The sequence below is a fragment of the Syngnathus leptorhynchus genome, chromosome 1, assembly GCF_054491065.1.
Source record: "Syngnathus leptorhynchus isolate UIUO chromosome 1, UIUO_Slep, whole genome shotgun sequence".
NCBI classification, from domain to species: domain Eukaryota; kingdom Metazoa; phylum Chordata; class Actinopteri; order Syngnathiformes; family Syngnathidae; genus Syngnathus; species Syngnathus leptorhynchus.
This window is the reverse complement of record NC_141195.1, coordinates 11,000,930-11,014,255: the sequence shown is the minus strand read 5'-3', so window position 1 is coordinate 11,014,255 and position 13,326 is coordinate 11,000,930. Positions and strand designations below refer to the sequence as shown.

General features: G+C 41.4%; 2 protein-coding genes across 2 annotated transcripts; one reads left to right on the top strand and one right to left on the bottom strand.

Annotated features, from left to right (window-relative positions):
- Positions 1-62: 62 nt before the first annotated feature.
- Positions 63-6,031, bottom strand: LOC147061926 (E3 ubiquitin-protein ligase TRIM39). Its single transcript, XM_085921009.1, has 4 exons — positions 5,415-6,031; positions 4,533-4,672; positions 2,589-2,756; positions 63-1,315 (listed from the first exon to the last, which is right to left on the bottom strand). Exons 1-4 carry the CDS (start codon positions 5,889-5,891, stop codon positions 607-609), a joined length of 1,494 nt encoding a protein of 497 aa, XP_085777135.1. The 5' UTR covers positions 5,892-6,031; the 3' UTR covers positions 63-606.
- A 6,361-nt stretch (positions 6,032-12,392) lies between these two features.
- On the top strand, positions 12,393-13,022 carry LOC147061925 (twist-related protein 2-like). Its single transcript, XM_085921023.1, has one exon. The coding sequence runs from the start codon at positions 12,393-12,395 to the stop codon at positions 13,020-13,022; it is 630 nt and encodes a 209-aa protein (XP_085777149.1).
- Positions 13,023-13,326: the final 304 nt, after the last annotated feature.

Below are 13,326 nucleotides of genomic sequence, written 5' to 3'. Positions count from 1 at the left end.
TTCAATTTAAATAATTAGTGCCAATAACGTTGTATAAAAATGTATGTTTTTAGTGGGGTATATAGTTGAATTAATATACCATTATTGTATTTATATTTAGTTATAATACTGCACACAGAAATATCATCATTAGCATTTATTTGTATCTATAAATCACAATTCACGATCACACTGGTAAATATAATGTAAAAGAAAAACACATGGGTGATTTACTGAGGGTTAGCAATCAACAGTATACATTTTTTTTAATGAAACAAAAAAATGTGAAAGCCAAGAATATTATTCAAAACAACTAAACAGTCAATCATGATACTGAACAATGTCTCTGTTGTAAACAAAAACAATGATTTGACTGCTCTTTTTAAGTGATGCTTTAAGGTTATCGTGCTAAATTAATCAAGTTGATTCTGATTCTGGTTGTATTTCCTTAATTACAGTGACACGTAACAGTAGTTGCACTAGTTGGAGTATAAATATTTTTAGAATACAAGTTTTGCCTTAACGTAATGAATCTAAAATGCAGACACCAAGGATTTTTTAGCTTGGTGCCATTTTAATAAACTGACACTCAGATTCACTATGGCGTATGAAACACAACAGATATGCTTACAAGCCACACTGGAGTGTGATCCAAGAGTCTGGCGTGTTGGAGTGGATGCTGAAAACTGGGTAAACAGTCTCTTTAAATGCAACGTTGAACGTGTAGAGATGCTCTCTTTGGCCTTTAATGCTATGGAACGTCAAAGTGCCTTTCTCATAGTCCAGTCCCACTTCAATCTTCAGCGGCTGCCTTACCATTTCACGCAGGACTACAGTGGATGAGGACTTGCACGCCGTCAGTTTGCCGTTTTTCCACTGGAGCCGCCAGGACACTGAGTTGTGACCCAGTCGGCTGTGGTCGCCACGTCGGGGGATGCTCTTGTAACACAGCCCTAGCGACCACATGCTTTCTGGGCCCACCTCCACCACCCAAATATGCTCGCCACTGGAAAAGCCCTCGTTGCACATGACCTGCGGGGCACTGGTGAAGCGCTCTTTCTTCTCGGCGTACGACTGCTTGGTTTCGCTGTACTTGACCGTGCGCAGATCGTTGCTCAGTTGCAGGCTTGGGTGGGCTGTGCTCGAGTTGAAGGTGAGCTCCAAAGGATTGAAGAGGAGGCAAAGGTACTCAGCAAGGCGGCTCATTTCGGCTCGGAAGGCCTCGGTCCTGAGGCCTGTCTGCAGTTGCTTGGTAGTAAGTGGAGCGTTTGTGGGGACGTTGCAGGAAATTGGGATTGTGGCAGCCTCCTTTAGCTTCTCTTCTATCATTATAAACCTAAAAAAAATAGGTAAAAAAATCCTTTATCAAATGTCCCTTGTTTCATCGGAAAAGTATTTAAATTGTGCAAACAGCCCAAGCTTGTCATGTAAACGTCTCGCAAGACTTGAACTCAGAAAGTTCTATTTGTAAAAGAATAGGGTTTTTTGTAAGACAGCTTTTGTGCTAAAGTGTTTGAAAGTAAGTTAATCCAGTTAAAAAAAAAAATGTACCGTAATTTTCGGACTATTAGTCGCTCCGGAGTATAAGTCGCACCACCCATAAAATGCACAATAACGTGAAAAAAAAAACTATCATATAGCAACAATATTACCAAACCATCTGTCACTCCAAATCATAAAATACATCGATCAGTGATCGTGTAAACAATGCCGCGTACGCGCGCCGTCGGACTCGTGATTTGGATGTCTGGCGTGATGTGTGCTCGCATGCTGTCCATCACAAGCAGAGCTTGCATCCTAAATTGCATTGCTGCCCCTACTGTTTTTTTGGGGGTTTTTTTACATCACCACACTAAATTCTCTTCACCAGACCTGTGCTTTTTAAAAACTAAAAAAAACAGCGCTTTCCCCTCCCAGTTGTTGCGTCACGGCCAATGGTGAAATTTAAATCACCCTCCTTCAGTTTAGTTTGAAAATAACTGTTTCTTTTTCAGTTGTTTTTTTTTTGCTTTGTTTATTTGTTTCATGAACTTGAATATTGTGCTTTCAAGTGTGAATTGCTTTATTCGTTTTTTCAGTGTATTAAAAATAATATGTGAGGTGATCAACTGTACTAGTAAGTAATGTGTTAATGATCAAGTAAATTTTTTTGAAAAAAAAAACCCATATGTCGCTCCTGAGTATAAGTCGCCCCCCCCACCCAAACTATGGAAAAAACCGCGACTTATAGTCAGAAAATTACGGTACAAAAATTGATTTACACAATTGTCAATGTTGTTAAAGTTTCTATGAGATAGTCCCTTTAAACTGTTCTTATTGCTAAGCGGTGACTAAGCGGTGAAAATGAATTGTATGTTGTAATACAATTTTGATCGATAATCCAATTCTAAGTTTTATCTATTCACTATGGCTTATGCTATACAAGGTCATAAAGTCATCCCAGGTGTCTCCATGTGAAAGGCAAGCGACACCATCAACTGGTTGCCAGTTAGTCAAGGGTTCAGACAAGGATTCGTTCACACCGTCACTTAGTGGAAACTGGACCTATATTAGTTCAGGTGACGGTAGCTGTAAATATGTAAAATCATCAAATAAAAACATAATTATACTGGTTTATGAAGCTGCATGACTCCGTCATGTTGAGGGCCTCGTTTGCACTTTGGTGGGCATCCATTAGCAGCTTCTGTTGTTCCTCCAGTGAGCCCACACCCATCTGCCAGCTGTTTCGACGCTGCGTTTGCTTCTCATTCAGGAGTGTCTGTAGTCTCTCGCGGTACCTGAGCACACCCCCCCAAATAAAGAAAAGTTGAGTACTAACCGGAGAACATAATGCCAGAATGTTCTTCGGTTCTAAACATACAGAATTGCTATTCCTATGGTAATATGTCTTTTGTTCTAAAAAAAAAGGAATTATACAGGATGTCATATTTTTGTGAAATGTTACAATCATACCAGAGCTTTTAATTGGTCCTAAAATATACTATGTCATCAAACAACCAGTATCAATGAGTTATTTCTTTCCATGTGATTTGACTGGAGGCATCTCTACATTGCTGACATGGCGAAAAATAACAAACATCAGTGAAATGAAATGCAGAAAAACAAGATAAGATTACAATGACTGTCAGGCATGCATTTTTATCAGTAACAGTGCCCAGTCTTGCTCTTCAAGTTTGAAGTCATATGCAGCTCAGTGGCCTAGTGTTAGAATGTCTGCCCTGAGAATGGAAGGTTTTGGATTCAAACCCCGGCCGGGTCATACCAAAGACTATAAAAATGGGACCCATTGCCTCCCTGTTTGACACTCAGCATTAAGGGTTGGAATTGGGGGGGCTAGATCACCAAATGATTCCCAAGCGTGGCACCGCTGCTGCTCACTGCTCCCCTCTCCCCCAGGGGATGGATCAAAATCACACGGGGATGGGTTAAATGCAGAGGACAAATTTCACCACACCCAGATGTGTGTGTGATGATGATCATTGGGGGGAGGACTTTAAATAGATACTTGTGTGAAAATGATTCTTCTGATTGACACTTGGGAAGTTGTAATGTTTTTAGGTTTAAAATCTATGGATACATGTTAAAGGGTTTAAGATGCATTAATAGGTTTAGTCCTAAGCAATGAATCCTTTTTGATCATTTAATTTTCTAAGATGCCAAAATGGTGTTGAATAAACTTCATTTTATGTTGTTAAGTGATTGCAAGAAATAAATTAATCTGGATCCAGATACATTTTAAAAAGGTCTACTACTCGATTTACAGAAACATCAAAGTTTCAACTATTTTTTCAATAATAATAATTCTAAAGTACTCAATGAGAAAATATATGTCATGACATGATAGTTGTAATAACAAGTATGTCTGGCAATGCCCTACAATACTGGCCTGTACAGGCTTAAAATCAACCCGTGTGATGTAAGGTCTGAAACTTTAAAAAACAGGTTGTCTACCTCCGTGCATTTGAGCCAAACCATGACTCAACAAGTAGACAGATGACATTCATTTGACATGCAGGTCACAGGCCTGTTAAATTACAGATAATTGTCATCGGTTTTGGAACACGAGAGTTTCCTAAACTCCAAATTTTTAATTGTATCACAAAATATAGTAACATCAATGGACTGTACCCACTCACAATCTTGCTTTTTATGCAATGATTCCCACCACAATTGTATGCTGCTATAAGAGGTGTGTCATGGAAGATTATCCAATTTCATTCAATTCAGAAAAGTGTCATACATTCCCTACAAATACTGTCATGTGCAATTAATGCCATCGTTTAAAAGTTGCCTTCACCTACCAGAACAATAACTTTGTGTTCAGTTAAACAGGCCCAGTTTACATTGGGCAAATACATTTTGTGAGTTAATTATTTCAGTATACTTTGTGGCATTTTTGTGTGATGTGACATTTTGCGAAGACAAATCGTCCATCCCAGCAACCCAGCACGAAAATAAACCTGCAGGTTTAGCGTTCAATCCAAGTATGTATGGCTTCTTTTTTTCCTAACTTGGCTAGAACAAAACCCGTTTTTCTTTTCTTGTTTACTTACCCTTCGACCAGCCTAGCCATGACTTCCACCGTTGTGATGGCCTTGTTCACCAGTTTGTCTCCAACAGCTTGAGAAAGATCCTGTTGCTCCTTGACGCGCTCCAACAGGAAGTCAGTCATCTGTAGCCTGTTGGAAACAACCTGCACATGCACATTTATTGCAGATGTCAGTCACAAATCACAATATACAGAGGTATGGCGGACTGACTTGTGCGTGCTAGTCCCGTTACATCAATGGGGACAACAATCGGTTTCTACAAATTGCAACACAAGTCCCCATACATTATTTTTGTTATATGTCTACTGATAGCGTGACTGTCTAAGGAAAGTATGAGCACTAGTGTTTTCCACATGTAGAAATCCGCTCAGAAAATATAGTGTTCTTTTTGCAATCAGGAAATATTAATTCATTTAACTGACTGTTAGTCTAACGCAGTGCACATAAAGTATAGATGAGGTCATCATTCACAATTATTCACTCACTTATGAGCAATTAACTCTTCAGTGAGATCATGTTTTTGGAGGAGAGCCAACATGGTAATTAATTTGGTGCCACGTTCTCATATATGTTTGTGTTCGGATTACCTTTCAATTATAATAAAGCCTCTTGAAGACTTTATCTATTATTAAAAAAAAATGTTTACAAATAAATTTTCCCTTTCATGTGCAGCTCAATGATAATGACCCAAACAAGTGAAAATTTGGATGAAGTGGGTGAATAGGTGAAAGCAGGGATTATGTGAAAGTAAGGATTAAGTGCTTGAATAGGTCATTAAAATGCAAATATTGATCCTGATTGACTATTAAAAGCAGTCTGTATTTTTGACCAACATTATTTACTACTAGTAATTCTTATTAAATGTGACAAATTCAAGAGACTTACCTTACTGCGGACCTGGAGGGCATGCCTCATTTCGCCCTCAGCAATACTGAAGGTGAGTAGATCATGGCCCTGGTGTAGCCCCTCCATGAAACACTTGGAACACAGCAAGTTCATGTCGGTGGAGCAAAAGTACACAAGGGGAAAATGATGGATGCCACACTCCTTTCCCGTAGGGGGTGCCTCGTCTGCAGGAGGCGCGGACGGTTGGCCTGTCCCCTGCAAGTTCTCCTCTCGTTTGCCGGAATTTGATGATAGGTAGCCAGTGATGATACTACCTAGTTTGAAATTCTTCTGCATGGATTCGATACCCGGAAACTCCAGGCGACACTCGGGGCATTTCAGGTTTGTTTCGGTGTTGCTGAGGGTCTGCAACATGCACACCTGACAGTAGTTGTGTCCGCAGGGGAGAGCCACAGGATCTAAGTAGAGCTGAAGGCAAATGGGACAGGTGAGTTCCTCTCGTATCAAAGAACTCATGGTGGAAGGTGATGATGAATAATTGCTGCTCTATCCTTGATTGCCTTTTAGAGCTTTTCAAAACTCATTGGTAATCTTCCTGATCCCACCAGCAGCAGCACCACCAGCAGCAGCAACAGCAGCAGCAGCAACAGACTATGTTCTATGCTGCACGCAAGTCCAACAAGAAAATGAGAAAGTCGATTGCCTTAAGTTCTCCTTTGATAGGCAGTATGTGCACATGCGCACCAAGAAGAACAACATTCCTTTCCAGAGCTACCACACAATGAGGGTTGTTTGTGGTAAAAATATGCAACACAGATCAACACTTATTGTATTCTCTCAATCTGGATGCGCTGTAAATAGCCGCTAGTCTCCAGTTAGAGACTACATCACGTACACAAAATTATGTTTTTGCTGACTACTCTGTGGATTGAGCTTTTTCCTCTCTTCGTTGGTTGTTTATTTCTTTCTGTATTATTAGACATGGTTTAACACGAGCAAACGTTTACGCATTGCTTGGAATTGGGCTAACAGTAAATGTGGGAACCTGCTTTAGTGCACACAATTAAGTCACATGGACCGGATGACTCATGTTATGGGTAAACATATCTCAGAGAAGCCCTTCTTGTTTTCACTGAGCAGTTGTATAAAAATCTGTCAGCAGTTACTGTCAGCTCACGTCAGTGGAAACAATTCCGAATAAAAATAGAGAAGAATTAGCTCGATATGATAATGCTTTTTTTAAATAACTACTGGATCTAGGACATGACCTTGCACAGGGAAGTAACTTGCAAGGCAATCATGCATGTCCGATGTAATTCCACAGATTTGTTTTAGTAAAAAATGAACTCTGGTTGACTTCTCTGATTGATTGAAATGACTAAAAAAAAAACACACATGGAGTAATACCTGCATATTAAGCAAGCGGACAAAAACAATGTATCCACCTTATTCCTGAGGTCTGTCCTGAAGGAACTATGGGAGGAACTTCCGGTAGCAAACAAATGCTCGGAGGTGGTCAAATGCTCCCATTGGTTACAATAAATTTTATTTCAGAAGCGATGTTTAGGAACTGTATTTTAGCCATAATTGCATTAAAAAATGTCTTGCACGCCTCTGTAGCTTGTTGCGCTGCTGGCGATTGTACTAACAAGCAGAAGACGTTGAACCAACTGACTGGCTTTCCCAGCTTCTACCAGAGAATGAGGAACACTGACAAATCAGTCTGAGATTTGTTTGAAAAGACCACCTCGTCGTTGTTCATAGACAAGCACGTCGCAATATTCACATTGAACTTAGTATTAATGTGCTTGCATTACATCATTGGAGAAGACTCACCGGGTGAGTCCCGCAATAACATTGGCTATTGTTGAAATGTGTGTGTGAGGTTTGAGTATTTGTCAACCACTGAAATTATTAAAAGGATTCATTGAGCGACATGAAGCTTGTTTACAAGATGCGTCCAGGTCATGTGGCTGCAACCAGATACATCTGCTACCAACTATATTACTGAGTAGATACAGTAATCCCTCCTACTTCGCGGGGGTTACGTTCCAGACCCACCCGCGAAATGGGAATTTCCGCGAAATAGAAACTAGATTTTTTTGAGCTATTCTTGGAAGATATTCTATTTTTATCGCTGACATCAACCAGCTCGCTGCTAGGGGACTTTCATATCAATGGACTGTGCGCTCCGCATTCATGCCTTAGCGACGAGACTAACAGTGTATCGCTATGTCCAGATGAAGGCCACCGCCGGTGGAGAGAACGCCCTGAAGTCACATGTGACGATAAAGTATACTGTACTGACTCTTTAATTTATTCATTTCAAAACAAGAAAACGACTTTTAAACGTAAGCTATCATTATTAAAGGAAAATGAAGAAACTCAAGTGGCCGCGAAACCTCGTGAAATGATGAAATTTCTGCGATAAAATAATTAATTTACGCATTTTTGAAAACCCGCGATACAGCGAAGCCGCGATAGTTGAAGCCGCGAAGTAGGAGGGATGACTGTATTGATACAGGACCAAACCTTTCAAATTTCTCACGTATGTACCGACAGACTTGGAATGTAGCAAGACAGGATTGTAACTTTTTGCCAGTCACTTTTTTTATCATCCTCCTACCACTCTAGATTATCAGGAAGCAAGATTGAAATGCTTTCCTTTATAAACTACAACTGACGTCCCCATATTGTTCAATTCTGTCAGTGTCAATAGAAAGTGGAATTTCACCAAAAGTTCCCATAGAACTAAAAGTCCGGTTTCACCATACTGAAACTGCCTCCTACATTTCATGCAAAGGATCATGGTGCGTAGAAATAAGGTGAATATAGAGCAGGGATTGGCAAAGTGACAATGTTAATATTTTTTGTACTGTTGCCAACCAAAGTGCACCTTATCTTCTTTTATAATGTTTCACAAGATTGGAGGATTATTCTTTGCACAATCTCCCTAAACCATCCAGCAACCTGGGTCTTGTCCTTTGTAGACAAAGAACTATCCGCACTCACACTCACACCTAGGGGAAATTTGGAGTGCTCAACTGGCCTACCAAGCATGTTTTTGGGATGTGGGAGGAAACCGGAGTGCCCGGAGAAAACCCACACGGGCACAGGGAGAACATGCAAACTCCACACAGGGAGGGTCGGAGGTGGAATCCAACCGCCACCCTCATAACTGTGAGGCGGATGTGCTAACCAGTGTACCACCAAACCGACTAGGGATTCAATCAGACAAAATTGTTTTCAATTTTACAAGGAACAAAGTCCAGTGACATTCGGACAGCTGAGCCATGTGCTTCTAGTTTTAGACCAGATGGTGAACACTTAATTCAGCCTTTGACTTTTTGTGTCGGACACAATTTGTTTATCTCTAACTGTCCTTTGAAATATTAGGTCAGGTATTGCCACCTAATAAATGACAACAAACAACAACAGACTAAAGTGCAGTACATAAATCTAAAAGCAGATCTTCCTGAACTGGCTGTTCTGTGCTCCCATGTGGCACACAAAGCGGCACACATACTTCCAACACTCCTCTGAAGCCAGGAATAAAACATTCATTAAAAGTGTATGGCACCTTCTAAAATTCATCAGTGGAAATATTATATAGCATACTGTGATTAATTTAAAGTTGCCTGCAGCTAGCCCATCTTCCCATACAACACAATGACTAAGCACTGTGACGGATGCTCACCCAAAAAAAAAAAAAAAAAGTTTGAATCACATCCCAATTTCTATTTTCCAGTTTTTGGTTTGTTTTCTTTTTCGGCAAAATACTTTTAAAGAAGCTGTAAAACTGTTTGTATACTGATTTCCATCCTTTCATCAATTTTATGAACTGCTTTTCCTCAAGGGTTGTGGGTATGTTGGAGCATGTCCCAGTTGACATCCGGAACACCAATCACAAAGACGAACATCAATGTGCACTCACAACTACACCTATCGGCAATTTGAAGAAATCAATCAGCCTACCATACATGTTTTCGGAATGTGGGAGGAAACCGTAGTATTTGGAGGAAATCCGAGCAGGCACAGGGAGAATATGCAAACTCCACACAGGAAGGAGCCGGAATTGCACACACGCTAACGAGTGCCCCATCATGACGCACATACTGACCTATCTTATACAAAAATGTAAAAGCTACCTTACTCAATTAAAAGCACATCATCATATAAGTTTTGCAGTGTGTGTTTTCAAATAGATTTTTGACTAATATTCTATTCCTACAGCTAATAAACCTCTGTCCACTCTATCCGAGCTGACATTGGGCAAGAGAACAGGAAAGCAGGAGTCTGGATTTGAACCCACAATCTCATGCACTATCCAGTCAACGACTGTGCCAACGAACCAAATGTAGAACTCAATATGTACCGTATTTTACGGACTATAAGTCACAGTTTTTTTTCATAGTTTGGCTGGGGGTGCGACTTATACTCAGAAGCGACTTATATGCGAAATTATTAACATAATTATTACTTGATCATTAACATATTACTTACATACTTACTAGTATATCACTTTGCACGTTATTTTCACAGTAAACCGCATAAGGGCGCTCTAGGCCTGTGGAATAATTGGAAATACAACTGACGATGAGTCTGACCTCAGCGCCGCATCTACTTCCGGAGACAGCTGTGTTGTTTATAATTGACACAGTGGACGAAGATTTCGATGGATTTAATAATTTGGAGTGACACGGATGGTTCGATAAACTTGTTATTCATACTATAGTCATTTGATATATAGTTTATATATAGTTGTATAGGCCTGTGGCACAAGTGGAACCGCAACTGACGATGAGTCAGACGTTAGCGCCGTATGTACTTCCGGAGTCAGCGGAGTTGTTTGACACAGAGGACAAAAATTTCGATGGATTTAATGATTTGGAGTGACACAGATGGTTCGATAAACTCATTTATCCATCCATCCATTTTCTGAACCGCTTTGTCCCCACGGGGGTCGCGGGCGTGCTCGAGCCTATCCCAGCCGTCATCGGGCAGTAGGCGGGGGACACGCTGAACCGGTTGCCAGCCAATCGCAGGGCACACAGAGACGAACAACCATCCGCACTCGGACTCACACTTAGGGGAAATTTGGAGTGCTCAATCGGCCTACCAAGCATGTTTTTGGGATGTGGGAGGAAACCGGAGTGCCCGGAGAAAACCCACACGGGCACGGGGAGAACATGCAAACTCCACATCGAACCCGCACCCTCCTAACTGTGAGGCGGAAGTGCTACCCAGTGCCCCACCGAGCCGCCATATATATATATATATATATATATATATATATATATATATATATATATATATATATATATATATATATATATATATATAAAATTTCTTTGGAAGTCAGCAAAGTCACAAGATCACCAGGGCCTTTGAAGTAATTCACAGTATTTGTACTGTAAATACCTAAAAATAACAGCAGAAATGTGACACTATTGTCTCATGCATTTCCTCAAATGTTTTCAATCTACCCGTCCAAAAACTGGTTCGACTGCTCCTATACATTTGGTTGAGAGTCTGTAACGACCAAACATGATGATAATGACAGTTTGTTTGTAGTGACAACAAAGCTAATAAACGCTTTAAAATCTTTTTTCCAGAGCAGGATCATTATCCATGTGTGTTAGGAATGTACTCCGGAAGAGTTGTGGCTGCCTTACCAAAAAAACCTTCAAAAGCTCTCTAGTGGTGGCCTTTGGCTAGTTCCTCAATCGTTCTGTAAATACACATTTGACAAAAAATATGTAGTCTTTTGTACTTAGAGTCAAATTGCTTATATTATATATTCAAATTTTAAGATGATTCCTGTATTCACAGAAAGCTATTTGTGCATCATCTGCGGGCTGGCAAAACTGGTTTCTTCTCTTGTCAAAAAAAGTCCGTCTTTTTTATACTTGTCTTGTGGTGGACTTGCGCCATCTTTGGGTTGACTCACACTGAGGAGGGATTTTTGATAGGAGTTTTTCCACTTAGTCATGAGCAGCCAGCGCATCCAAAACCAAATATTTGGTTTTATTATAGAGAAACATTTTCTGGTGATGATAAGCAAAACATAAAATCACAGACTTTTCCTGTGTGGAGGTGTGTTAGGTGGACAGCAAAGTTGGCGTTGGACGAATTTCAAAGGTTGGTTCTGGATGAAAGCAACATAATGTCCCGCAGGTCTTTCTTTTCGTTCCACTCGACTCTTTCTTTTCTTAAGTGTCTGATTGGACCTCGGTGGTGCGGTACCGAGCCAACGCCAGCTCCTTCCTCCCTCTAGGCCTATGATTAGAGCCAACTAGAATAAAACACACCATTGTGTTTGCCTTGTTGCTTCGACCAACTTGAGACTTTTTCAACATCGTTACGTCATACTCCTGGAACGTTAAATGTTAAAAAGATCATAGCGCGTGTATACTTAATAGAAAAATAGGATGAACGATGCGGTGTTGAGGCAGGGAAGGGGGAAAGCAGCAAAGAGTGAGTTTGTGGAGAAGGCAAAAGAGGTGGGGGGGATTGGTGGGACAAGGATGTGTTTAGGAGGAAATCTGGAACCAATATACTTGGAAAGCTTCCATGTCGAGGAGAAAACGTCATTGAGGCTTGATTTGGTTGGCTGTAACAGACACGTTGTTCCTTTGATCACAGTGCCCCATAGTTTAGGGTTCCTGTTGTACCGAGCCTTAAAAAAAAAGACTTGTACACCAATCAGTGATTCCGATGGGCGGACCGCCGAATGCGTCTAGGTCCCCTCCCTTTTTTAAAAGTCAGATTCAAGTTTCTGTTGGATCACATGCAGCTCGAGGAGCAGCGGGACACGACGACCAATGTGGTGATTACTGGCTGCCTTGCGGGCAATGTGGATGGAGAAGCATGGTGATAAAAGCCTAGTTGAATGTTGCCTTCTTGCCCATTGTGACAAAGAAAAAGATTCAGCAGTTCCTGAAGATCAATCTGAGAAGAAGAGACTTAACAAGAGGACTTGAAAGCAGCCGTCAAGGAAAGAAGTGTTACTTGAGTATGAGAGACGAGGAGCAGACTGGCGCAGATCATCTGGTGGGAGCCGTTGTTTCCAGTGAGGAGAACATCGGGAAAGCTCCATCAATTGCCTGTCCTGTCCTCGTGGCAACGCCTGCATTGCGCAGGCGGAAGCGGCACACAGCCTCACCTGAGGCGGGGGTCGCCACCGCCGTGACATCAATCGACCACAAGCCAGGAGATGACATCCGCATCAATACTCTGACTGGACTGAAAAAACTCAAAAGGAGTCCGCAACATCTGCCCGCTTCTTCGGGGCCATCTCTTTCCCCGGTTCCTGGTCCAAGTCCTGGTGGGTTGTCGCCCCTGGAGGACTCACATGGCCAACGTGTGATCGCCAACATCCGAGAGCGCCAGCGAACGCAATCCCTGAATGAAGCCTTCGCCTCTTTACGTAAAATAATCCCAACGCTCCCTTCAGACAAACTGAGTAAGATCCAGACCCTTAAATTGGCGTCGCGCTACATTGACTTCCTGTACCAGGTTCTACAGAGCGACGAGATCGATTCAAAGCTGAGTGGCTGTAACTACCTGGCCCATGAGAGACTGAGCTATGCCTTCTCTGTCTGGAGGATGGAGGGGGCCTGGACCACTATGTCTACCAGTCACTAGCCTCGTCTTCGTCAAAACAATGTTCTCACTCAATTTCAAATGGATCGCCCGTTTGACCCGCAAGTCACAGGTTACATCATTGCTTTGGCTCGATGATGAGGCTAAGACTATGACTCTTAATGAAAACATTTCCTTGAAACATCCACTTTTCTAGTTTGTTGATTTTAAGATATTGATTCATCCCGGGGGCTTTTGTTTTTGTTGTTGCCTTCAAACAAGGATGCTAAATTCCTATCTCTCTGACAATCTTCCAAAATGATGTCTCTCATGACTATGCCTGGGCACTGGAACTGAAGTTTCATCC

Bases quoted from the DNA above. Each gene is read 5' to 3' on its own strand.
- LOC147061926 (XM_085921009.1), bottom strand. From the start codon at position 5,891: ATGAGTTCTTTGATACGAGAGGAACTCACCTGTCCCATTTGCCTTCAG. The intron at 4,673-5,414 runs GTAAGTCTCTTG...GTGCATGTGCAG, and splicing joins CCCTCCAGGTCCGCAGTAAG to GTTGTTTCCAACAGGCTACA. The intron at 2,757-4,532 runs GTAAGTAAACAA...GGGTGTGCTCAG, and splicing joins ATGGCTAGGCTGGTCGAAGG to GTACCGCGAGAGACTACAGA.
- LOC147061925 (XM_085921023.1), top strand. From the start codon at position 12,393: ATGAGAGACGAGGAGCAGACTGGCGCAGATCATCTGGTGGGAGCCGTT.